General features: G+C 39.7%; 1 protein-coding gene across 3 annotated transcripts; it reads left to right on the forward strand.

Moving 5' to 3' along the window:
* Positions 1–1663: 1663 nt before the first annotated feature.
* Positions 1664–24682, forward strand: slc30a8 (solute carrier family 30 member 8). Of its 3 annotated transcripts, XM_037535364.1 has the most exons (14): positions 1664–1964; positions 6005–6134; positions 6255–6361; positions 7519–7613; positions 7716–7842; positions 8377–8552; positions 11979–12130; positions 20205–20350; positions 20492–20638; positions 21185–21338; positions 21653–21923; positions 22043–22148; positions 22344–22478; positions 22848–24666. In XM_037535364.1, the coding sequence occupies exons 1-14, from the start codon at positions 1814–1816 to the stop codon at positions 22991–22993; spliced, it is 2043 nt and encodes a 680-aa protein (XP_037391261.1). In that variant the 5' UTR covers positions 1664–1813; the 3' UTR covers positions 22994–24666. The 3 variants fall into 3 exon arrangements, with proteins under 3 accessions (XP_037391261.1, XP_037391260.1, XP_017558566.2); XM_017703077.2 differs by lacking the exons at positions 1664–1964; positions 6005–6134; positions 6255–6361; ... (2 more) ...; positions 8377–8552; positions 11979–12130 and adding an exon at positions 17919–18156 and having other exon boundaries at positions 20196–20350; positions 22848–24682; XM_037535363.1 differs by lacking the exons at positions 11979–12130; positions 20205–20350; positions 20492–20638; ... (3 more) ...; positions 22344–22478; positions 22848–24666 and adding an exon at positions 9648–10528.
* The last annotated feature ends 1377 nt before the right edge of the window (positions 24683–26059 follow it).

Here is a 26059-nt window from a genome sequence, read left to right on the forward strand (position 1 = left end):
ATGACAGAGCAGGGTCAGTGGATACTGAGGCGCAGAGTGCTCAGAGGTCGCCAACTTTCTGCAGAGTCAATCACTACAGACCTCCAAACTTCATGTGGCCTTCAGATCAGCTCAAGAACAGCGTAGAGAGCTTCATGGAATGGGTTTCCATGTCCGAGCAGCTGCATTCAAGCCTTATATCACCAAGTGCAATGCAAAGCGTTGAATACAGTGGTGTAAAGCCCCGCCTCTGGACTCAAAAGCAGTGGAGACATGTTTATTGGAGTGACAAATCATGCTTCTCCGTCTGGCAATCCGATGGATGATTCTGGGTTTGGTGGTTGCCAGGAGAGCGGTGAAAAATTCACTCCTAAATCTTGTGGAAAGCCTTCCCAGAAGCATTGAAGCTGTTATAGCTGCAAGGGGTGGCCGACATTATATTAAACCCTATGGATTAAGAATGGGATATTACTCAAGTTCATATGCGTCTGAAGGCAGATGAGCGAATACTTTTGGCAATATAATGTAGAACCCTCTGTGTTGCTATAAAGAACCATGTTTTGCATGGTCCAAATTTATTTTGCTCTTATTTAAATGTGATAGAAAACTCTTGTAAAAACTGAAATGTTATTGCATAGACTACTTCATAAACTGTTTATATGAACAGTTTAGCTTCAGTTGATTCAAAATGGCATTCGTCCATACAATGGTGACAAGGCTTGTTAAAAAATGTATTGTGATGTTGAAGCAAATACCAGCTCATATACATTACAGTCCGTTCACAAAGAGAAAGTAATACTTATTTCAGTGTGGCAGGAAGAAATTGCTGCTCTTTAAAAAATAAAAAAAGATAAAAACTCCAAAAGTTACAGAACATTAACCTTGGCATTTGCTCACACAATGCAGATGGTATCTGTGGAGAAAGCGCAGGATTTATGGTATTGAAATAAATATACTGTATGTATGACACAAAAATATAGGGAAAAACTGAACAACATTGAATGTTACACTAAAAGTGACAAAACCTTAGCATCACCTACAGAACATTGAACAGCATGTTCAACTGTGGGAACTCCTTCATCCCTAACAGCACCAGTGAATAGTAAATATCTGATCAACATATACATTTAAGTAATACCGGCTGATATAAAATATTAAAGATTTACTCATAGAGAACTGAATTCTCCTTTCAGTGTAATTGGAAGGAATCTCTCCTCCATTTTAGAATAGAATAGAATTAACAATCATTTGTCTCTGTGTTTGCACACTGTGAAATTAGACCTCTGCATTTAACCCATCCGTGCAGTAGTCAACTGCACTAAACATTAGTTTGTGTTTAGCTTGTGTTCTGCCAAGCTATATCGTCTCGCAATGAGTATATCAAAGTAGTAAAGTGTGCAAATTCCTCTGTGGCTTCATGAAGGGTGGTGAAATGCTTGCCTCGATCATGGCTGTACTTTTGGACCAAGATACAAGATTTTCTCACTTTTTTTAACAGCGCCTTCCTGGCAGTCTTTCAGGGTCTCCAGGCATCTTTCAATCACTGCGGACTGTGGAGGGCTGGCAACCCTGCGTATGAGACATCAGCAAACGACGACAGAGACCAAAGCAAATGAAATCTGTCCCACAGTGGAGGGGCGGCAGACAAACACCTGTGTCTTTAAATCACAATGCTGAAGTGCGCATGCGCTGTTCAGCCTCCGCGGTGGCTGAGGAGAATGGACTGCTAACGTTAGCTGTCCGGTTTCTGTTTTTTTTTTTTGTTTTTGCGTAAAAGCTTTTCTCCGAGTTCGTCAGCATTTAGTGATTTTCGATCAGGTAACCCAACAGGAAAATGTCAGTTTTCTCCGAGTCGGCTTTGGAGAAAAAATTGGCAGAACTTAGTAATTCTCAGCAGAGCGTCCAGACCTTGTCTCTATGGTTAATCCACCACAGAAAACACTCGAAAACCATCGTCAAAGTTTGGTATAACGAGCTGAAAAAAGGTAAGCTGACCACACTGGTTCCCCACTGCATCGGAAAGTACTGCACTGTGGCTGCTCTTTTAGTTCTGTGCACTTTAGCCTGTTAGTTTTCAGACGTCGGAAGCCTAGCTAGCTCGCTAGCAGCTCTCACTAATTAACATATGACCTGTTTTGGTTGTGAACTTAGCCGGTTAACTCACATCTGTAGCTGACTGGTCGTGATGGCAACGGTGGGGAGCCGCTTTCAGCCGTTAGCGTAATCATGTAGGCTGCTCTGTTTGGAAGCTCCTGGATCTTGTTGAAGAGCAGCTTGCTCGACTGCTGGCTAACGTGGGTCCAGTGTGGTAGCTAACTAACTAGCCAACTGTGCCGTTAGCCATTGGCTAATAAGCTCATGGGTTAATCAGGCTTTTCTGGCGAGGTCTGCAGGCTGGCTTTGCGTCGATGCTCATGCAGGTAGCTAGGTGGTAAACTGGCCTCGTTTGGCGTTAACGTAGCTAATGGTTGTCTTTAGGTTTGGGTTAAGCTCGTGTTTGCACAGCTGGCTGCCTTAGTCAAATTCAGCTTTGTATATTCGACAAGCACATGTAGAAATGTGACCAGTTAATGAATACAGCCATCAAGCTCATTTTCCAGCATGTAGGCTGCAGTAAATTAATGTGACTGATTGATTTGCTTTTACAAAATGAACTTCGCTTGTTAACCTAACCGATTATAGTGCTTCCACCAACTCGGTAGCCATTTTGGATCCTTCTTATGGCAGACCCTCTTTTTAAATAAAAATGTAAATGAACTTGCTCACCGGGATGCTGAGAGACTTCTGCGAAAGCGCTCCTACTTTGGTTAACTTGTACCGTTAGTACGTGTCCATATTTCCAGCGTTGTGTGTGTGTTTGTGCACCTGCAGACAGCATGGCTTTCTAATCTGGGGTTTAGCAAGCAGGTGAAACAGCAGTCGAACAGCTGGGCCTACTTCACTCATTTATATTTAGAATGAATCATTTATAAGAGGTGTGTGTGTGTGTGTGTGTGTGTGAATAATTAATCGTCTGTAGTATTTGTGTCAAACTGGCAAACGTAGCTCCAGTCAAAGTACAGACGAGAACCAGTTCGTGCCCCCAAAGAACAAATGACTAAACCAATGCTGTGGAGATCCCAGCACAGACTGCCTGCATTTGAGTTTGGCCTATTCACAAATGTTCAGACTTATTTCCTGCAGGCTTACACTTTCACCTTCACCTGTATCAGACTATTGGTAACCTTTTTTTTCCATGTTGAAATGCAGTGAAATGTGCTGAAATTTTAACTCAGTTTTCTGTCTTTGGAGCTGCTGTTAACGGAAGAGTAAACAGGCTTGTAGGAGAAGGGAGTAAAAATAAAAATTAATTTTAAAGGGAAGTTTTAAACCATTTGTTTTGTTTTATTCATGGGGACTGTTTCTTAATTTGTTCCCATGATCAAAAAATTGTTGTTTTTTTAAATGTATTTTATTTTTAATTATGCAAACATTTTTTTGTTTGTGCACAAGAAATGTAGACACAGGCTGCTATTTGTTCTGTGCAGATGCAGGCTAACAATTCCCTGACACTGTCTGATTGGGTTTGATGAGCTTAGATGGATGTGATTTGGTTATTGGTCATTATGAGGACGCTCTCTTCTCTTCACTGCGGGGTTTCCGAGTCAGTAAATGGCCGCAGGTTTGTCTGTGCAGCTGCAGTTTGGTGATGAGATGAAGGAAGACAAACTACAACCACAACCTTCACTAAACTGCACGTTCTAATGATTATATTTAACAGAGATGAAGCCACATGCAGGTGCTTGTCACTGTTTTTACTCACAGTCAAGCTGCAGTGTTGGGGGCATTCGCATAATTACAGGAAGAAATTCAGCGTCAGTGCTTCAACATCCTCAAATTAAACCCACATGAGTGGATGGATGGAAGAATGGATGGAAAAGCTAGACTGTGATCCAGAATTGAGTGTTCAGGTTTGTTGAGGTTTGATGCTACTTATATTTTGTAATGTGCAGTCTACTATTATTTTAATTAATTCCTATAATATGAATATCAATTTAAGTGAAGAAAATCCAGCGAGTACACTCAAAACTTTTATTGGCCCGTGTAGTTCTGGTTATTTGCTGAGGTCCTGCTACTGAAGTCCAGTTCTCACAGTCACAGTACTGTGTCTTGATCTGTGCTGTTGAAGACTGGAAAGCCTTGTTTTCTTCATTAAGACAAGCACATTTGTGATATATATAAAATGTGTGTGTGTAACTTTTTTTTCCCCCCACTAATCAGAGGAATGTTACTTACAGATGGACTAACATGTTTGGTTGCTAGTACAGCTTTGCTCTGCTTCACTGTTTGTTTTGCAAACATTTGTAAACAAAGTGTAGCTTTTGTATAAGGACATTTCTGTATTGACCTTCTGCACATGCTTCTTTTTATGCATGTGGAAATAAATAGGAAATACAATGTGAAGCTACGACTGCTGTAACTCTCATTTTACCGAGATACAATATTGAGTGTTCAGGATGCTGTTCTGTAAGACGAGCAGAACAATATATGGATCATTTAGTTTGGTGTCAGGTTTTGTCAGTGGAAGACTGAATTTAAACAACCTATATAGGTGGTGACAGAAACCCAAAGACCGTTCTCATTATTTCATGTACATTTCATTGTTTTGTGTGCGATGCTTCTTGTGATGCTCTTTAGTGTTGTTTAGTCCTGTGATTTCTGCCAGTACACGTGTCAGGCTCCCTCCCAGTTTCCAAATGTTCGGTTCAAGTTGCTGTTATCCATTTGTTAAGCTATTTAAGCAAAGGTTTGTAGAAATGGTCTGTTTTTCTACATGAACGTATTTGAGTTTTTGTAGTTGGCTTTTTGTCAACTCTCAGTATTGAACACAGGAAGTAAAGTATCTGCCATTTATTATGATTGAGTCAACATGTGTAGTGAATCTCATTTTGACTAGATTTTTGGTTCCTTGGCACACATTTAACACAAAGTTTTTGATGCTTATTCTGAATAACAGTGTAGAGCTGCATTGCAGTGCCACGTCTTCCCGAGGCTGTGGAAATCATATGGCGTCATGGATTGTTTAAACAGCTTTTACATATTAGCCAGATTCTAACTAGTCAGTTAGGTGGTAGCTACATGCCATTTACAGCTTGTTCTATAAAAACGTATGCCTTTTATTTGTGGTGTTTTATTTCATGGAGTGTTAAATTGGTTTGAAGCATATGATTTATAGAAAGATTGTCGTGATTTGTTAAATGTTTCCTAATTACTCAGTTCAGAGTTCAGAGCATCAGTTTACCCATGTTCCAAGCATTGTGTGTCAAGATATTTGTCATTTTGTGAAATGGTATTGTTAGAGCCCCAGTAGATCTTCTCTTCTGTCTGTCCCCATGGGTCACTGTTGCCATAGTGAGGCTGTGTATTTTGCCTTTGTTGATTAAACCTCACGAGAGGCCAGTGTATAAGTAACCCGGAGAACTAACCTACCATTCTATTTGAGGCTCCCTCTGAATGTCCCTTGGTAACCTATATTCAGTCATTACTTCAACTAGCAGTTCCATGAGCAGCAATATATTCATACCTCTGCCAGAATGTTTTCCCTGTGTAACGCTGGCTACCCATCCCACTGCGCATCTACTTTAAACTCTCCTCTTTATACCTATAAAGCCCTTCATGGTCTAGCACCATTGCATTGCAGTGCCACATCTAGCACTCCTTCACCCATAATCCTCAGCCTGCAGTCTTAAGTGTTCTTCCAAGGGACTGTCCCTAAATTCAGTTTAGTCATTCCTTAAGTCTTAAGGAACTCCATCACACTTTCTTTTTGACTTTGCTCTTTACTTATTCAAAGTCCAGCATAACTTTTCTCTCAGTACTTAATTTTGTCTTCCCACTCTTGTTCATGTTAGTTATTCAGAGTAGTTGCTGCTCTTGTGTGCAGCTACTATGTGTGTTCTGTTTTTGCAAGTGACCTTGTGATGGAGACATGTTATTTCTTTATATTTATTTATTTTTTTTCCCCTTTACTATCTTCTTTTTTCAGCCCAGGTGTCTCGCAAATTGACTTTCCTCTATCTTGCCAATGATGTCATCCAGAACAGCAAGAGGAAAGGACCAGAGTTCACACAGGACTTTGCACCAGTTATAATCGATGCCTTCAAACATGTCTCCAGGTGAAACCTCATTATTCATACTTGCTCATTTCTCTTTGCATGCTTTTTGGGAGCAGAAAAGTTTGAATGCTTTTTGAAGTTGTCTGCAGTTGATTATGGCTTTGTCCATGTTGTGTGCAGTGACGGGGAGGAAGGCTGTAAGAAGCAGCTGGATCGGGTTCTGTCCATCTGGCGGGAAAGAGCAGTGTATGAGAATGATCTGCTGGACAAACTCTCAGAGGTGCTACGTAAGTACATCCTCAAACTATGGATTTTATTTAACGCTGGTACCTACTCTAAATGCAAAAGCCTTGGAGTCGGTAAAGCTAACATTTCAGTGCGTAAAAGAGAGAATGAACAGGCAGCTTCTAAACAAATCCGCCCCCCCCTCTCTCTTTCTCTCCGTTTCTCACAGAAAGAAATGACCACCAAGGTGTGCACCTATATGCATTTTAAACCCCAATTTCACAGCGTATTTACAATTTGCTTATCAGTAAATAAATCCTCTCTAATTGCTTTTTTGTTTGTTTGTTTGTTTTTTGCCCCCCCCCTACCAACACACCTGAACTCAAGAATACATAATACCTGGCATAGGTGGGGAAAAATGCATACTGGTTGGAGTTCCACATGGACTACATTGGGAAACTCATGTTAAGTTATAGTTTGAGATGTGCTAAGAACTTTTTCCCTTTGTACTGTTCTGAATTGTGGGGTTTTGAGTTCTATAAATGCTGGATGAATGTAGTTCAGTTACATTTCAACATGTTGAAATATTGTAGGTATAGCATGGGCCATTGAAACTTATCTTTACCTTTAGTTTAGTCCCCAGTTCACTTGATTCTTTTCATTTCCTCTCACAAAATTACATTTTAGCAGAAGTGTATGACACATGTACTGACAGCATACAAGCAAATGATTCAGCTTCATATAAACTGCAAGTATAACAGGTACTAATAAGACTGTTCTTTACTTGATTACAATGGATAACTTTTTTTTTTTTTTTTTTTTTTTTTTTTTTTTAAATAAATGTTTGTTTTGGACCTTATTTAGTCTTAATGTAATGGTATGCTGTGCACCAGTGATTCTTGTTTCTGGAGATTTATCTTCCTGTGGAGTCTAGTTACAACCACAGTGTCTGTCCCTCTTGCTCGAGCTGATAAACTTCAGAAGTTATTGATGGACTGAATCTGATGTATTAGTGTGGGGGTAAGCATGTTAGATGCAGGTTGGAGCTAAACTCTTCAGGAGGAGGGTTAGTGACCATTAATGTACATGCTAACTTCTGACAGTGTCTAAAGAAGTAGACATGGTAGTTGGTAGCAATAATTAGTGAGTGAGTCATTTGAGTAATGTGAGATGCAGTTTGTGTGTGGTTTTAAATACATTTCCTGGCCACATGTCCCAGATGGAGAGAAAAAGGCTAAGAAGAGGCCGTATGAGGAGATTAAAGCACGTGATGAAGACTTTGCCTCTCAGAGTTCACCATCAGAGCCTCCACAGGTACAAAAGAATGCTGCCTGTTGGTGAAACTATAGGATATATGTATATGTACCAGCTCTCCAGCCTTTTTGCTCCAGGTTGTAAGGGCCTTGTCTTTCTCAGACAGCAGAGTTGATCCGAGCATTGCAGGAGCTGGAGAACGCAGCCTCAAGTGACTCAGCCATCCGTCAGAGGATCGCTGCTCTCCCTCCTGAGGTGCAAGACTCCTCCCTGCTGCACAGAGTCACAGGTGTGTGTGTGTGTGTTTTTGTTTGTGTCTATATATTGTGTCTATATATGATCTTACTGAAGCCTTAGAAGTGTGTTGATGCTGTTGCCTTCAAAAGCACAAGTTGTGGGTTGTCGCTTGTATAAATGAGTAAAATGTGAGTATTTTGATCAGTTGTGTAATTGCACTCCTTAGATTCTCAAATAGTCAATATCAGGATGCTTCTTACTGTAAGAGAAAACGTTTAAGGTCCCAGATCATATGTGGCATTTAAAATGTATGTTTTCATGAAAATTCCAATTAATCGCTGCTGGATTATTGAGTACAAGTAATCAAGTTATCAGTTGAGTAACTAGTGACAGGCCTACATGCTGACTGCTCTCACCCTCTTTTAGTGTTACAGCATAAAATAGTTTTAGACAAACGAGTGGGTGACCCACTTCTATCTTGTGAAATGTCCTCAATTCATGGCACATCCTATTCTGTATTGGAAATTGTATTTTGCTTAGTAATGGCTAATGTGTTTTCTGGGCTTGGCCTGTATGTTTGTCTCAGATAAGGAATCGGGAGAACGGCTGTCCAGACTGGTAGAGGAGGCTTGCATGCTGCTAGCAGACTACAGCGGGCGTCTGGCGGCCGAGATCGATGACCGTCGGCAGCTCACGCGACTGCTTGCTCTCTTTCTACAGAGTCAGCGGGATGGCTTGACCCAGAAAGAACAGAAACTAGAAGTGCGTAAAACCCGCTATAATTTTTTTCCTTTATAAATTCTACTTGCACTTTTCTGCATTCTTTTCTAACTATTCACACCTTAGTAACCTCTACAAATCCTTGTGCATTTCCTTTACACCATCTTTGGGTCTTGTCCACTAGAGGGTAGTATAGACTCGGGCATGACAGCATACGAGCTCAGGGTCATAAATTCTAACATTAAAGCTTTGTTCTTTCACTAACACACATGGGGAGTAAGTATGACTGCAGATGAAGATTAAAGCGGAATTCCACTGATTGTTCAAAATTTCCAGTTGCAGATGTAAACAGTCATTCAAAGTTTGATGTGAAATGGTGCATTGAAAAGAAACTTGCTTACTTTTAGTACAGTGGTGATTATAGGACCTAGAGGTAATGATATTTACAGTGCAAATATGGCCTTTGTATTTAACATCCAAAATCGATCTGTATTCTGTCTACCTTTACACACTAGGTATTCTTTGTTCGTGATATATATTATTTAATATATATATTTAATACTGATTGTGGTAAATCTTGAGTAAGAGTTTTCTTTGGAGGCTGTTTTGAGCTACAACACCCTACATGTTCATATCTTCCCTGCATGTATGTATTTATTTATTTGTTTTAGGCTTCTGTTCTTAAACAATGTTGTGGGCATCAGGCTGCATATTTGTAGCCATATCATGTGATTGCCAAATGCCGTAAATGTAAATTCCAGACACTCTTATCCAGAGCGACTTACAATTTGATAATTTTTTTTACATAGGTAGGCGAAGGTAGTGTTAGGAGTCTTGCCCAAGGACTCTTATTGGTAGTGTAGGGTGCTTACCCAGGCGGGTATGCCCCCTACACTATACCAGTTGTATAGAATTGGATGCATGAGGCATATAGTTCCCCTAAAAGCTGAAAAGCTATTACCACCACGGTGTACAATTCTGTCTTGATGTAGGATGGCACATTTCACATTAAAAGCACTATGAATGAACTTTATTTACCTTAAAAAATCATGAAGTCATATTGGGATTAAAAAAATCAGAATTCTCCTGTAATGAGTGTTATTTAATATTGGTTAACTCTCCAGCTTTTGCCAACAGGTCTCAGCAGGACGCAGTATCCTGTGTCTTCATTCTTACAGATCAAATAAAGATGGAAGAAAATACACAATTCTGGAGTGGACTATTTTTTTTAACAAGCTTATAAAAGCAGTTGGTTTCACATGTACATCTTTTTAGTTGTTTAAGCATTATTATAGTTATTTTAATTATTACAGATGCACAGATCTGCTAATTTATTAGTTAAACACACCTTGCACTTGAAGACCTTTTATTGGAAACACCTGATATATAGATGCATGCTAAGTATACAGATACTGTCTGTGGCCCTGTTGCTGCATAATTTCTCAGTCAACCTGTTTGTGCCATAAGACCACTGCTGACAATATTTGGATAGAGGATGTTTGTTGGTCCACCTTACAGGTGTATGGTGGGAGCCAACTGCTCATCTGTTTCTATGCACAGTTTGTGTTAGTCATTCTCTAGTCCTTCATTACTGGCCAGTTTCTGACCGCAGAACTTTGCTGGTTGGAAATTGTTTGGATGACTGACTTCTCAACCCAGCAGTAAACCTGAGGTGTTTTAAAAAAATGCTGCAACCAATATACCAGAAAAACACCTGCTAACATGTCACTAACTGTGTCTGTGTCAATGTTGTGCTGAGAATAGTCCAGCTGGTCACCAGTGGCCCTATGTCACATATTGAGATCTCAACTGGGAGTCTAGTTTGTAAGTCTGTTCTTATGCTTTCAGAGTGCACTTCACGCTCCTCACTAATAGTAGATTGAGTGCATGGATTGTATGGAGATTAAAGCACAGCTTCAGATGTATCATGAATAAGTGTTGCATCTGATCTCTGACCTCAAATGTCCCAGTGGCATAATCTTTAATGTGTGTGTGTGTGTGTGTGTGTGTGTGTGTGTGTGTGTGTGTGTGTGTGTGTGTGTGTGTGTATATATATATATATATATATATATATATATATATATATATATATATATATATATATATATATATATATATATATAAAGTACGAGGAATTCTAATGCCAAGTGTTGAACCATTGGTCTAACGTTCCTGTTGTCAAATCATAAAAAAACCTACTATAAGGTTTTGTTCTGACGGTGAGAATACAACACGTTTTTTAAACCACACCTAGCATGAAGGTTTTGATGGTGTTTTTATAGTAATGGAGGTCCTTTTTTTTTTTTTTTTTTTTTTTTACTTAAAAAATGTTGCAAAATTTAAATGATTTAAATAGTATACCACTTTACTGGTTTAGTGGTGTGGGTCATTTAAAGTCAATGGGTACAGAAATGCTTTCAGGTCTTTTCTATTTAAAGGGGTTTTTAAGAAAACCGGTAAAGATAAGTGAAAGATCTTAGACAATGAACCACAAATGTAGTCAAATTAAATTAATCCTGACATTAATGTGTTTCTTAATGTTCTAAATGTTGTTTGGGTTTAATTCATTTCAGAAGATAACTCAATTTTAATTGATTTATCACCCATTAAAATAATTAGTACTTCCTCACCTGTACAAATCATGTTTCATGTCTCATGATTTACATGTGGGATGGGACATGAAGGTCCCTTTCAGGAGTACTTGTCGGGGCTTTAACAGTGCAACATACCGTACTGTACTGTTGTGTCGTGACTAGCATATTAGCTCTTGGCTAGTGTGTTAGCTTGAAGATAGAGCATTAGATTGGGACGCAATAAAGAACAGCTTTTGTTTCAAATATTGTTCTTTTATGATGTTCCTCTAATAAACTGAAAACAGAAATATTAACATATTACTGTGGAGCACATGTTTAGCCAGATGTATGAAATTGAATCATATTATGAATATTTTTGTTTTGCTACTCTCTTAGTATTTGTATTTCCTGTAAATTAGTGTGCGTCTTGTTGCTCAAACCCCAACAGAACATGAAGCCTAAGAAAAACAGCTTATGGACTTGGGCTAATTTAGGGAAATTGAAAAATATGCATGTGAAAGTGCAGTAACTATAGCACAGTAGTTATAATTTTGCATTGCACACCTCAGTACACTTCAGACCATTGAAATTCTCGGTGCAGACATGAGTGTTAAGTACTAAATTTGTTCTGGCCGTTGTGCAATGTATATGTAGCTTTTCTTACAGATAGAGTTTGTTAGAGCTGTATTGTGATAACATGATCATCTAACAGTAAATATGCTGTAATTCTAGATCTTGGCAGTTTGTGGTCCTGATGTTCTGAGAACATTTGAAAGGCCTATTTTTACACTGATTACTGTCATTTTTAACTAAGATCACATTTATTGTTGTTGGTAATTTTATACATCACTACACAGTATATCCTCTAATCACCATGTTTTTGTGTGCATTTTAGGAGTATAAGCGTAAGCTGGCGCGGGTTACCCAGGTGCGGAAGGAGCTCAGATCTCGTCTCAGTAGCCTTCCGGACCTCTCTCTGCTTCCTAACGTAACGGGTGGTCACGTCCGCTTGCCTTCCTCTGGTGATCTTTACAGCCCTTCTGACTGACTTGGACACACTTTCCTACTTTCCATACATCTAAAGCTCCAAATCTTCCCCAAATCTTACGCGTGCTCTCCTTAGCCTGTCATACTATCAGTATGTGGATGTGTCCTGGACAGTATAAGGCCAAGCGAGGACTTTAATGAGCTGAGAAACCTGTGAAGTCTTGGGTTGGTGCCCTTTCTTCCCACATGTTGTAAAAGAGGATGTTACATAAGCCATGTTTCAAAAGCCCATTGGTAATGTTTCAACTTATTCAGCCTGAATGTAACTGACATTTGAAATGAATTTGAAAGTGAAAGCAAGAAAGCAAACTGGACCAGGTCTAATCATTATTCAAACCCTTAAAGCATTCATAACCAGCCAAGAATGAAATTGAGAAAACTACTACTTGCGGACATGCAATCACTTTAACAGTGACGTACATACTTAAGCCTTTCATTGTGGCGGTACCTTCTCAGACACTTTCAGCTCTTATGTTGACCCTGTGAAGACTTTACAGACATACCCTTTGTTCAGACATTACTACTGGGGCAAAGGTCAAAGCTACACTGAGCTAATTTAGTCTAATCACAGTCAGTGATTATATTGTTTTGATTTGATGGGGTACTATCAAATCAAACTGCTCACCTACACTACAGCCAATAGATTTCCCTCATGATGTTGGGATCACCACCTTCCTGCTAGAACTGCACAATAGTGGTTGAGATTTGCTGTGATGCTATTTTTGTATATATGTAGTGAATTCACTAGAGTATAGAAGTAGTTAAATAGGTGACTTGTGGAAATCTTCATTGCAGTATCTTACAAGCAACTGCAGTATTTTAATATTGAAATGATTGCAACATATTGCTGTTTCATGTCTCACAGTAATATGTTCCCAAGTGCTGTAGTTGAAAGGTTTTCTCAGAGTGCTGCAAGGAGATGTTTGCTTTTTTAAGCTCAGTGCAGAGATATTGCTTCATGGTTTTCTTAACCATTTACTTTCATCATGGGCATGATGTAGTGTGACAGATACCTGGGGTTTAATTGAAACTCTTTGAAAGTCTATACATTTTATATGTCTACCAAAGGTAGGTTCTGTCCATTTTATTTTTCCTTTATCAACATTTGATCTTAAATTAGGGGTAATATTTTAATTGGACATACAGTTAAGTTCCTTAACGTCTATTCCATGAGGGTCATTAGGTGTTGTGTTACATATGCATCTCCAAAGACTTTTGGCTGAATTAAGATGGGGCTGATTTAAGAGGAATCTGCGTTTCTTGTGGGGAGTTTGTTGGCTGAAGCATTCATCTGGTGTGCGTGTTTACTGTGTAATTGCTCCCAGGTTTGTTTTCTGTATCTGCAAATGAGTTGAATAGCTAATCATTACCTTTGTAGAATGTGAAGGAGCCTATTGTTGCCTAAGAAACCACAACTTGTAACTTATTGCAACTATGTATTTTAACATCAAACCTTTGTAACATGTTCGAATACCTGAACCAAATAAACTTAAACTTTAGAAAATACGTTGGAAAAACAACTCTGGAGTTATTCATTGATCCCATAACATGTTCTTTTGAGAGAAAGAATTATATTCACTCTTGAAGCTCAACTTTCATCTGATGTTTTAACCTGATGTGTGTTGGTGGTGGTGAGTCATGGGTCAGATCACTGCCTTTGCTGGATGGCTTCTATCTAGGTGCAAATCTTGTCCACCTGCTCAACCTTTCCATTCCTAATTTCCAAAGAAAAATGTTTGTGTTGATTTAGCAGAGAAGCCACAACAACTACATTTCTACTGGGTAAAGTTGGCCGCTCTTTCCCCTACATTCTCACCTCATCCATAAAACATAGTCACAGTCAGGGGATCAGTTTGGCCACTGTCAAAGCTTCAGGGGGATTTCACTCATTTTTTGACACCATTCAGTCACAGTAATTTAATGTAGTGATTTGGTGTTAAATGTGCCATAAAATGTTTATATTGCGTCATGCCAGAGACATTGTTTTATAATAGATGTGAGGTATAAATTTTGTTTTTGTTTTTTTACAGAGAACAAAAAGTAATATCCTGCACTGCAGTGATCTCCAATCCTGCAACCCATGCAAAACCTCTTTGATTAAAAAAGCACAGAGCGAAAAAATTGCACATGAGCATTTACACAAATCTGAGGTACTTGGAACAATGTAAACAAACAAAACAAAAAGAAAACTCTGGCAATAATGCAACTCATCCTGTCTGGAGAAAGAAGGGTTGTGCATATGATCCCAAGAACACCATACCCACAGTGAGGTATAATGATAGGAGCATCAGGATGTGGGGCATTACATGTCAGTGAAGGAAAATACATACCAAGACGCCTCAAAGCAGCATTTAATCTCATTGGCCAAATAACCATCCAAGGAGAAGATGTTTCAACGGTACACAGATCCAAAACATACTGCCAAAATAATTCTCTGAAGTTGAATCTCATTGCAAATTGAAAACTTATGAATTATTTTGAAATGGTGAGTCTATCAGAGGGACCCTCCTAACCTAAACCATAAAGCTATCAAAAGCTAATGACCTCTTACCAAAGACATCTTGCAGCTGTAATTAACAACAGCTTTGCAACAAAGTGCTAATGTTAATATTATTACCTGTTTCCCTATCAATTTATTTAATAAAAAGAAAACTCTAAACAAAGGTTCACTGGTCATTTTGGATAGTAAATTAAATATCTGGTTCCTATCATCACCATTGTAAAGAAAATCATAGCCAGTATATTTCTTTATAATGCACCATTTCACATCAGACCACTCTGAGTCAGTGTTTACAACTGCACAACTGAACTATGCAGAAACATCACTGACTTCCCCTTTAATTCTGTGGTCCATTTTCATGTGGATTTGGAGGTTTGCTTTGGATTATTCTCTTGATGGAAGATCTAACCATGACCCAGTTTTGGCCTTTGGGCTGAAGCAGCCAGATAGTGAAAAGATTCTGGTCTCTTGTACTGTAAAGAGATCAGCAGAGCCTTTGGAACTTAAACACCCCACCACCATAGAACTACCACCTTACTTCATACAGGAAACAAGGCTTTTTTTCTATAACCTTGATTCAGACACTTCTGATGAATTAAGCCAAAAAGCCATATAATTGTAGCATTGAAGCAGCTGATTGTAGTTTCAGAGAATTTCAGACTCCAGGTTGCCAACAAGTGCAGCTGTTTTACTGTGATACGGTGGGACAGTTTTGCTTATTTAACCATCCACAGTACGTGAGGGCTAAACACACTTGCATTTGTTACAGATCTGGTTGTTTGAAATTTCACTTAAATCACCTAATAGGTGATTTTCAGGCTTGAAGATCACTTTTGTTACTTATATTTATAGCCTAGTGAAAAAGGAAGTCACGAACATGCAGTAGAACATGCAGTGTGCAGAAGTGAATTCTCTGTAGAGGACAATGTGTCTGAAGGTGTGTTAACGTATTCCGACTTAGAAAATGAACAAAACATGTCATTTGATAAGACGCACCCAAAATTTTGCAGACAACTGTATATTGGTCATTTTTTATTCATAAGAATGTCTAGGAGTGGCAATAACTGTGGCTCATTGAAAGATTAGGATTCATTCATTCAGCATCGTCTGAGTTTTTATATGTATATATATATATATATATATATATATGTGTGTGTGTGTGTGTGTGTGTGTGTGTGTTCATAACCACTTTGTCACAACTTTCTGTGAGGGAGCTTTTAGGAGCAATAATCCACTGCCTCTCAACACAACTGTGAACAATTCAGAGTTGGTAAGTTTCTCTAGAACGAAGTGTTTTACATTAAACCGCTAAGAATGACTTTGTTTACATGTCAACCAATTATTTAAGAAGAACTCTTGAAAAATCCCCTTTGGGTTTTACCATCACTGTCATACACTGCTTGTTTGCGTCTGTTCATAGGGTGGTCACCAAAGATATTGTATCAGAATCTGAAGGAATACTCAGCTGACTGTCTTTACCTAACTGTCTTTACCTAACTTTACCTAACAGGTTGCTGTTTTTACTGCTGGAAGCTCCATTGACCTTGGTGGTGGCTCTCTTTATCCTCTGGCCAGAAAGCCTCCACCTGCAGCAGCTCTAGGAGAAAGACACACATCAAGTTGTTAATATGTGCTCCATGGTGCCAGGTCACAAGCGCCACTTCAACTCATTCCCAAGGTATTTGTGCTGCTGAACGTTGTAAATGGTGGTCTTAGTCTCGTGTTCAGCTACTCCAGGCCATCCCATTCTCTTGTCATGTGCAGGAGTTTGGGCACTCCAGTCAAAATGCATGTTTTCTTGATTTTCTGAAAGAAAAAAAAGACTTGCTCAGAGGTTCAGAAACTCTTATCCCTGTCATTTGTAATGCTTACTCAAAAGAATATGTGTCATATCATCTCATTATATAAGAAATAGTATATATACACATATGTATATAAATATAATATATGGACAAAAGTTTTGGGACACCTGCACATTAGGAGCTTATATGTCATCCAGTTCTAAATCCATAGATTAGACAAGAGAGCCTGGCTCACAATCTGCATTCTAGTTCATCCCAAAGGTGTTTGATGGGGTTGAGGTCAGGGCTCTGTGTGGGCGAGTTGAGCTCTTCCACACCAAACTCACCCAACCATGCCTTTATAGAACTTGCTTTGTGCCCTGGGGCTCAGTCATGCTGGAACAGAAAAGGACCTTTCCCAAACTGTTCACATAAAGTTAGAAGCAAACAATTTCCTAAAATCTCTAAATGTGCTAAAACATTAAGGTTTCCCTTCACTGGAACTAAGGTGTCTAGGCCAACCTCTAAAAAACAACCTCATAGCATTATCCCTCCTCCACCAAACTTTACAGATGGCACAATGCAGTCAGGCAGGTAACGTTCTCCTGACATTCATAAAACCTAGACCTGTCCATCAGACTGCCACATAGAGAAGCGTGATTCATCACTCCACAGAACACGTTTCCACTGCTCCAGATTCCAGTGGCAGCGATACACCACTTCTTCTGACGCTTTCCATTGTGCTCATGACCTTTGATGCACTATGTGCCTCAGCATTCAGACACCCCGGTGTGTAACTTTACATGGTTTGACACTTCATGGCTGAGTTGCTGTGGTTCCTAAACGCTTCCAGTTTGCAATAATACCACTCACCGTTGTCCTGGAGGGAAGAAACTTTGAGAACTGACTTGCTGCAGCGATGGCATCCTATTACAGTTCTACGTTCAAATTCAGTGAGCTCTTTCGAACGACCCGTTCTTTCACAAATGTGTGTCAATCCAGATGGGATGGAATTAAACACATGAATTAAGATTAAGAGGTGTGTCCCAATACTTTTATCCATATAGTTTGTATGTGCCTGTATACATGTGACGTGTGCTAATGTTAGTACCGCTCCGCACTAAAAAAATCTCATGACGTCCCATATGAAAGAAAAAAATATTATAATACTTTAGTGTTTGGAATATATAAATATATATTTGAAATAAAACAACGTATCTCACATATAAATAACATACATGTCCAACAAACTGTCTGGCTATTTAACGGACATTGTATCATGGACATATGATGCTCACTTCCCTTCAAATGTCGCTAAAAAGCACGCAGCACGCAGGTGACACTGCACTTGTCTGTGCAGCCCGCAGAGAAAAGCGCTAACCCGGGTTCAGCCGTTACTCCGAGGCGCTCGGCCTCCTTCGAGGTGCTGCGAGCAGAGCAGCTTCTACATTTGCACACGGTTCCGAGTCACAAGGCTTCAAAACGCAGCGCAGCCCGCTGATTCTCCGGGATGCTGTGAGCAGCGAGCTGAGACGCACTTTCCTCCGTCCGCTCTTCTCAGGAATACAAGGAACTCCACTGCTTTATTATTCCGCTTCCTCTCATTTTAAAGGAACTAATCGTGAAGCGAGTCAAGTTAGTCACAGATAAGAGTAGGGAAGGTCAGCCATGCTCAGGAGCGATCCGGAGAAAGCTCTCCTGCTGAAGGACAAAACTGCCAAAATGTACACCATCACGCCGGGAAGGTAAAGTACTGAGACTGCTGCGCTCAGTGAAGTGCAACAGCTGCCGTCTCTCGTTTCGTTTGTGTGCCCAGCTGCGCTGATTTCTGAAATCCGTTTAGTCTTTGAATTTAACGCTGTTTCTTTCTTCATTAAAGAACAGCCCGTTTCGGGCAGGAGGGGAGCCTTTTACACACGGCGCACAAACTTTGCGCAGCGCCCTCGTTCTGCGCGGGCAGCGGTGCCGGGTGGAGTAGCGGGAGGGAAGGGAGGGGGCTTCCCGCACGAGATGCTGTGTAGAGTCACGGGCTAGGCGCGCTCCAGTATGCGGGGCCTGTCCGCGTTTGTGTGTTCTAAGTAGAGGCGGTTAGCGAGGCCGTATTTTAAGCGCCCTAGTGAGGAGACTAGAGCGCAGATTGGAGCGCAGCCGTAATCTTGACCGCTTCCACTCGAGACAAATGACAGGCTAAGGAGGTGCGAGTTCGTGATTTGATGAACGTCGTTCGGGCTACAGCTTCAAATAACATGTCAGACGACGGCCGAATGATAATGTTTCGTCGTATCTCAACTTTTTAAAGGTATTTTCTAGGAAAACGAGCGCCCGGGTCCTAACACAGTGGCGCGAGGGCCTGCGGTGGTCGTTTCTGAAAACTGACGGTGTGCAGTGGGCTAATCTCCTCAGGGAGGGACCCCATGCCGCAGCTACAGGTCCGCAGAAAAGATGTCGTCACAAGATATTTTATATTTTCAAGATACGCGACGTGCATCACAATATTTCATATTTCATAAGTTCAGAGATTGAATGTTTTACACACACACACACACAGACACACACATTCAGAGATTGAGTGTTTTACACACACACACACAAATTCAGAGATTGAATGTTTTACACACACACACACACACACACACACAAATTCAGAGATTGAATGTTTTACACACACACACAAATTCAGAGATTGAGTGTTTTACACACACACACACACACACATACACACACACACATATATATGTGTGTGTGTGTACAGAATCTATTTAGACTTAATTTAATTACTTATATATATATATATATATATATATATATATATATATATATCTTCCATAGGCCAGCGTATCTCCGCCTGACGTTGCCCAGATCTATTTTCAGACATGTGTGCCACTTTTGGCTTGCTAGCAGTTTGCCAGTGCTGGCAGTGGGCTATCACTCACATAAGTTTACTAGAAGTGTCCCATATCCACTCTGTAAAAAATTGTCATATCAACCTAAAAAATTGTAACAACTAGTTATATTTTTGTTATATAATAGTTCATTGAATAAAAGCAATTAATTTACTTGTTACCACATGAAGTATTTATTTTAGGTTGAATTGATGAGCCATTTTTTACAATATCTGGGTTAGTAGACATGTCAGTATCAATGAGTATCTGGCTCATCGATACTTTATATCAGAGGATTTAAGCAGAAAATGGACTGGATATCAGCAGGAAGTAAGCAATGAATCATATGCAGTTTTGTAACAGATCTGGCCTGAACCAGCGCAGATTTGCATTGTGTGTTGTGATGTTGTTAGCTGTGTATTTCTTCCTGTGATGTAGTAGACTATTTAACCTAAATAGATACTTTGAATGAAGAATTCTTTCAATCAGAATATTTTTGAGTTGAGTACAACTTTTTCAGTTGCTTGCTACATTAAAAATAATACATTAAGTATTTTTTGGTTGAACTGACAAGACACTTTTTGCATTATTATTGTTTGTAAAGAAGAAACGTTAGCTCTGTACTGAGCCACAGGTCACGAGTCCATCACAGGACAGACAGACAGACATATACATTCACACACACACACACACACACACACACACACACACACACACACACACACACACACAAACCTAGGGCAGTTTAGCATGTCCAGTTGGCCTGACTGCATGTCTTTGAACTGTGGGAGGAAACCGGAGTACCCAGAGCAAACCTATGCAGACACTCAGGATTTCTGTAAATGGGAAATAAATAGTGGTGTCTACTTCTTAATGTACTGTTGTTTTGTCTTCTCTCCTAGATTGCCTTCTGGTGAGACAGTGCAGAATGACTATAAGCACTGTCATGACAGTAGTCGTGCCCTTGAGGACAGAGAGCGGGAGAAAAAACTAGCCAGGAAACGACTCTACATCGTCTCTGCGGTTTGTCTGATCTTCATGGTGGGAGAAATCTTAGGTGTGCCTACTGCACTTTTCCTCTCTGCCACTGAGTTGTGCCACATTACAGACAAATATCTGCACGCATTTCATCTGCTATAGATATAAGAAGATGACCTACTTAGTCATGCGTCCTGTTTTTTTGTGGTGGTCTGAACAGGTGGGTACTTTGCTGGCAGTCTGGCGGTGATGACGGATGCTGCCCACCTGCTGGTGGACTTAACCAGTTTCATCATCAGCCTGTGCTCCCTGTGGCTGTCGTCCAGGCCTGCCACACACACACTCAACTATGGCTGGCACCGCGCAGGTGGGACATTATCGTCATTGTTACTGCATAAGTTTACATTAATAAAGTCACTGAACCAATTCTTGAGCAGTAGTACTGGTAATTCTAAAAGAACATCTTACAAACCTGAAAGCTTGTTTTGATCTAATAGTTTTTTCTCAAATGACTCCAGGAATTTTACATAATATTCATAAATCTGATTTTCAGAAAGAAACTTATTCTTTACTTATGTGTTTAAAACTGTCTTCAGGAACAATTTGAAGAACCCAGCAAATGATTGAGCATAACTGTCATGTCCTGGATACCATGTATAAAGTACATACCATAGAATCTGAAAAACTTAATAAGCTGTTTGGAAACTGGGACACTGCTTTTTATGAAATAGTATGTAATATAATGTTTGTTATCAATGTCACTAATACTGAAAATCAGTATCATAGTATGGTCAGTATAAACAATACATATATCACTTAGCACTAATCCCAAACATCATTATCATTACACAGCCATTTACTTATTTAACTTCCATTTAAGGAGTTTATTTCGGAAATCTCTTTGTGTTCTCAGAGATCCTGGGCGCTCTTCTGTCTGTCTTCACCATCTGGTTGGTAACTGGTGTGTTGGTGTACTTGGCAGTGGAGCGTATTATCAGCGATGATTATGAAATTGAGGGCACTGTCATGCTCATCACCTCTGGCTGTGCTGTGTTGGCCAACATCATGTGAGTGGAATGTGGTTCAACTGTTGTCAATGGACATTCCTCATGAGTCACTACTGAATGTTTACCCGCTGCCTGAAATCCATGCAATCTGTTATTTGTTACAGTATATTAGTGAGAATATTTTGTTATTTTTATTATAGTGCTTTTGCAAGATTGTTCTGGCCAATTAGCACAATTAGTTCTTAGTGCTTACATTAAACCCATTCACTTAAAAAAACACTGTATTCAGTGTAAAAATTCCTCTGAAACAAAAGCGTTCTTTTAATGCTGAGTTGAACAGGTCTTAATGTTCCTCTATCTCCCTTTGGTCACAGAATGGCGCTCACTTTGCACCAGTCAGGACATGGTCATAGTCATGGTGGTCTTAGCTCCCATGGCCATGGACACAGCCACTCTGGTGACCACAGTCATGAAAAGCAGAATGGTCATAGCCATGCTAATGGTAAGCACCATGATCCAGAAGACCAAACAGCTGGAAAGAAACCACAGGAGAATGCCAGTGTGAGGGCTGCCTTCGTGCATGTGATTGGAGACCTTTTGCAGAGCGTCAGTGTGCTTGTTAGCGCATTCATCATCTTTTTCAGAGTAAGAGTTTATGCTGCCCTAATGTTACTTTCAATGTATCTTAGAAATATCTGTCTATTAAAACACTCCATTCCATACTGGCAGTGTTACTAATGGACTGACTACCATCTTTTTTACAGCCAGAGTACAAGATGGCAGACCCTATCTGCACTTTCCTGTTCTCCCTCTTTGTCCTGGGCACCACTTTCACCATCATGAGGGATATTCTGGTGGTCTTGATGGAAGGTATTCCCTCTCTCCTGAGATCACTAGAGCTTCAAAATAAAGATCCGATTTAAATTGAAATTAAAGTTCCTCAGTCTCAAGAAAACAGTGTTTTTTCTTTGTGTATGTCACAACTCTCATCTGTCCTGTTTGATTATAATAATTATGTCTTATAGCCTATTTGTGAGTATAACCATGGGTATGTGTCTCCTGCAGGAACTCCTGCAGGTGTGAACTTTAAAGAGGTGCGGGAACGACTGCTCTCTGTGAAGGGAGTGAAAGCAGTGCACAACCTCCACATCTGGGCCCTGACTATGAACCAGGCTGTTCTCTCTGCCCATGTGGCTATAGGTGCGTAAGATGTTTCACTGTGGGTCTCTGAAAATATTTTTGTAATGTCATAATCAGAGCCCTTGGCTTTGCATGTGTTAAACAGTATGATTCAGAGATCTGTTGGACAAAGACAAAGTTTGAGATTTGGAAGTAAGACATCATTAAATAGTCATCGTCTACCTCTGAATAGACTGCAGTAATTAAAATGCAGATTTCAATATCATATAGATCATATATTTTCAATGCAGTTAGCCGGTGTATTGTTTTACATTGTTTTACATCAGCTCTGTTACTGAGTGGTTAACATAAATATGTTTTCAGAAAATTGCTGTGTAGATTCAGTCGTTAATGTAAATTTAATGCTGTTTCCCATGTCAACGTCTTCAGATGATACTGCAGAGCCACAGCTCGTTCTGAGAGAAATCACCCAGTCCTGCTTCAACACTTACAGCTTCCACTCCGTCACCATCCAACTGGAGCAGCAGGCAGACCAGAGACCAGACTGCAGCCTTTGTCAGGACCCCAAAAACTGAAGCCCCCTCCACACTGACCCTCCCCCAACTCTCTGCCAAGAAGGGCAAGAATTCATTTTAGCCCAGTTAAGATCCTGTTGTAATGCAGTGTTTCACATGTTTACCAATCAAACCAAAGACTCAATGGGCTGCTCAGTCTTGGACCTTGTACCTCTCTGTTTCTTGCAGGAGTTTATCGGTAGGGGATTCATGCAGAAGTCACATGATTACCTGATTACAAAATAGGAGATTAGGAAGGTTTTCCCTTACTCTATTTTGGAGATTACACTGTATTTCTGTTGGAACAGTACTGTATAACTCAATTCACTGTATATTATTAGATGCTATTTTTAGTGGAATGTGTATTTTGTCTGTCACTGGAGATGCCTATTAGTTCATTTTATGAGAATATGATGACTTTACATACATTTTATTCAGAGGAGCAAGGTATCTGATTGTTTTTTTGAATGCAAAAAAAATATTTTTTAGCAATATCTTGCTACATAATCACATAATTCTTCCGTCTGTTGCTCTGTATCAATTAAAAAGAGTAGAACAGAGTTATACATAAGGTTTGATATCTTTCCAGCCATCTATGTCTATCGCCCACTCTGAAGGCTAAGTGTTGCCGGGCAACAGAAACATAGTTGGTCATTGTCTTGTTGCTCACGTTGATCCTGGTTTAATGCTAGCACTTCTCTCTGACCTTGAGAGCCCCTGTGTGTGATAGAGGGTCTGGCACTGTGATAGATTGGCTCTATTAGGTCTCAGGGGCTCCTGTGACATTAACCCTTCAATTCTGACACCATCAAGGTGTTGATCTTTCGCTCTCACTGTGAGCCCTGGCTTTTCATGTCATGCCACAAAGTGCCTAATAGATTATTAATTAGAATTGACAGATTATGATTAGATTATAGATGCTGGTGCACAGACTGTCTAGATACCTCAATGTTTTTTTTTTTATTCACAGCGCCAAATTGTATTTATCAAAGAATTTGTAGTCAACTTTAAAACTGTTTTCTGGATTTGTCCATGTTAAGTGCCATATTTGTCCTTCTTAGGTCACATTAGGTTAGTTGAATTTGAATGTAGTTCACTCAAGGCACACATGTTAAAATTAGAGGCCTACATATTTCTAAAACATTATCTAAAGGCTTTGAATATATTTGATCTTATTTATCTTTATGTCACATTTTATACAGTATAGATTATAGTGTTTATTGTTTGTCAGAAATATTAAGAGTGAAATCAAAAGAAGCAATTTTTCCTACCCTGCTGTGGGCTATATACCCCTATACTGCCCTCTTAGCTAAAAGGGCTCTTTATAGTACCAAAAACATAACCAATGCTGATGCTACACAAAAACCTTTTAAAAGGCTCTTTTAAGGGTCTATATCCTACATTTTTCTTGCATTTATTTTTTTCCCCTGGTTTTCATGGTCTTGATTCTTTTTTGAATGCCTATTTTCCAATGTCTCTTTATCCCTTGCCATTAAATGTGTTTGGCTGTGTTACTGTACCTTTCAGACTGAAATATGTGAATGATTTCAGTTCTGGTTTACTGTGCTATATTGTGCTTCATTCAAAAAGCAGTCTGGGCTGAAATAATCTTAGAATTTCAGAGTAAGAGTGCAGGGATGAACTTCTGTAGGCTATAAATTACCTGTAATAAAATATCTGTACAATTTTTGGACAGCAATCAAGTACATTCAAATGACCTTTGAGTTCGCATTTACTAAAGAGTCTATAAAGGACCCCCTTTTTAAAGTGTAGTGATATATATAGTACTGGTATGAGATTCATGGTGTAATATGTGCAGAATGGTGAGGATTCAAAGAAAGAAACAGCTCCAGGCCACCACAAGACCAGCTACAAGGTTTTGTAATGACTTACACAGTGAATATGGCCAGCATTCATACTGATACATTCCAGTGGGGTCAATATCATGTAGGCACTGTTACTATTCAAAGGCATCCTTTGTTGTGGTTTTGGCAAGACAAGCCAAACTCTTGTATCTGATAGCTTTGCACCTTCTGAGCTTGCCAATGAATTTTGACCACACAGACAAATTTTGCCCAGGATGGACGAGTGTTGCATACTTCTAAAAAAATCTCACATACATTTTCAACCATAGGCTTGTCTTGCTGCCTAATGGTCTCGCTGTCCTTCTCCCTCTTTTCTCTTTTCTTTCTTTCAGACATAGACTCAGAGGTAAGCTCTCTTATCTCCCAGCCCCTGACACTGCTTCATGAAATACTCAGAATACCCATCAGGCCGTGAGTGTGCAACCTCTGAGTTCCTACTCCCCCCTTTTAGAAACATGCTATATCTCTGCCTCTGCCTCTAACTCTCTTGTTGGGTTAATCCTCTTACAGTTCGCAGGATGAGGCTGATCAAATAAACACAAACAAGGCCTTGCATGGGTGGGAGCCCCTCTGCAGCTTAATGGACTTCGGAGAATAGCTAACAGCAGCCTATTGTGCATAGAATAATTGCACTTTCCCCTGCTCTAGCCCTCCCCAAGGATGTACAGCAGGCACTTTTAAAATAAAGCACTGAACTCGTTTCTCAGGGTTATAGATTCTGGATTCTCAAATGATGGTCATTTTCTCTGATTAGCAGAAAGCTATTTGGACCAACAAGAGTCTAGTGCAGCAATTATAGGTCTTCTTAGTGTGGAAAAGGTTGTCACATGGTACAGTAATAACTGGGACTAGAGAAATCTATTCAAACTTTCAGACTCAGCTGCTTCTATGTAACAATACACAAACACATAAAACTTCTTTGGCAGTGTATTGACAAATGTCAATTCCAGTCCTTTGCTATTAAAGGGAAATTCTACCGTTTTTCTACCGTCTCCTGCATAATTCAATAACTAAGTATATTGATGTGAAATACTGTGCTTTAAAGAAACTTACCAGAGTCCGAATTGTTCACAGCAGTAGTGATAGGAACCAGAAGCTCCTGATGTCTCTAAAAGCAACCTCACAGAAAGCTACATGAAATGTTTACAAATATGTTGCCTGATATCTGAGACAGTGATTTATTGACAGTTTTGGGTTAAGATTTTGCCTTAAAGTGCCCCAA

Source organism: Pygocentrus nattereri, chromosome 27 (assembly GCF_015220715.1).
Source record: "Pygocentrus nattereri isolate fPygNat1 chromosome 27, fPygNat1.pri, whole genome shotgun sequence".
NCBI classification, from domain to species: Eukaryota; Metazoa; Chordata; class Actinopteri; order Characiformes; family Serrasalmidae; genus Pygocentrus; species Pygocentrus nattereri.

What these genes read in the sequence shown, in the direction of transcription:
- slc30a8 (XM_037535364.1), top strand. Translation starts at nt 1,814, where the DNA reads ATGTCAGTTTTCTCCGAGTCGGCTTTGGAGAAAAAATTGGCAGAACTT. An exon ending in GCCTTCAAACATGTCTCCAG is followed by an intron (nt 6,135 to 6,254) that starts GTGAAACCTCAT and finishes TGTTGTGTGCAG; the next exon opens with TGACGGGGAGGAAGGCTGTA. An exon ending in TCTGGTGGTCTTGATGGAAG is followed by an intron (nt 22,149 to 22,343) that starts GTATTCCCTCTC and finishes TGTCTCCTGCAG; the next exon opens with GAACTCCTGCAGGTGTGAAC.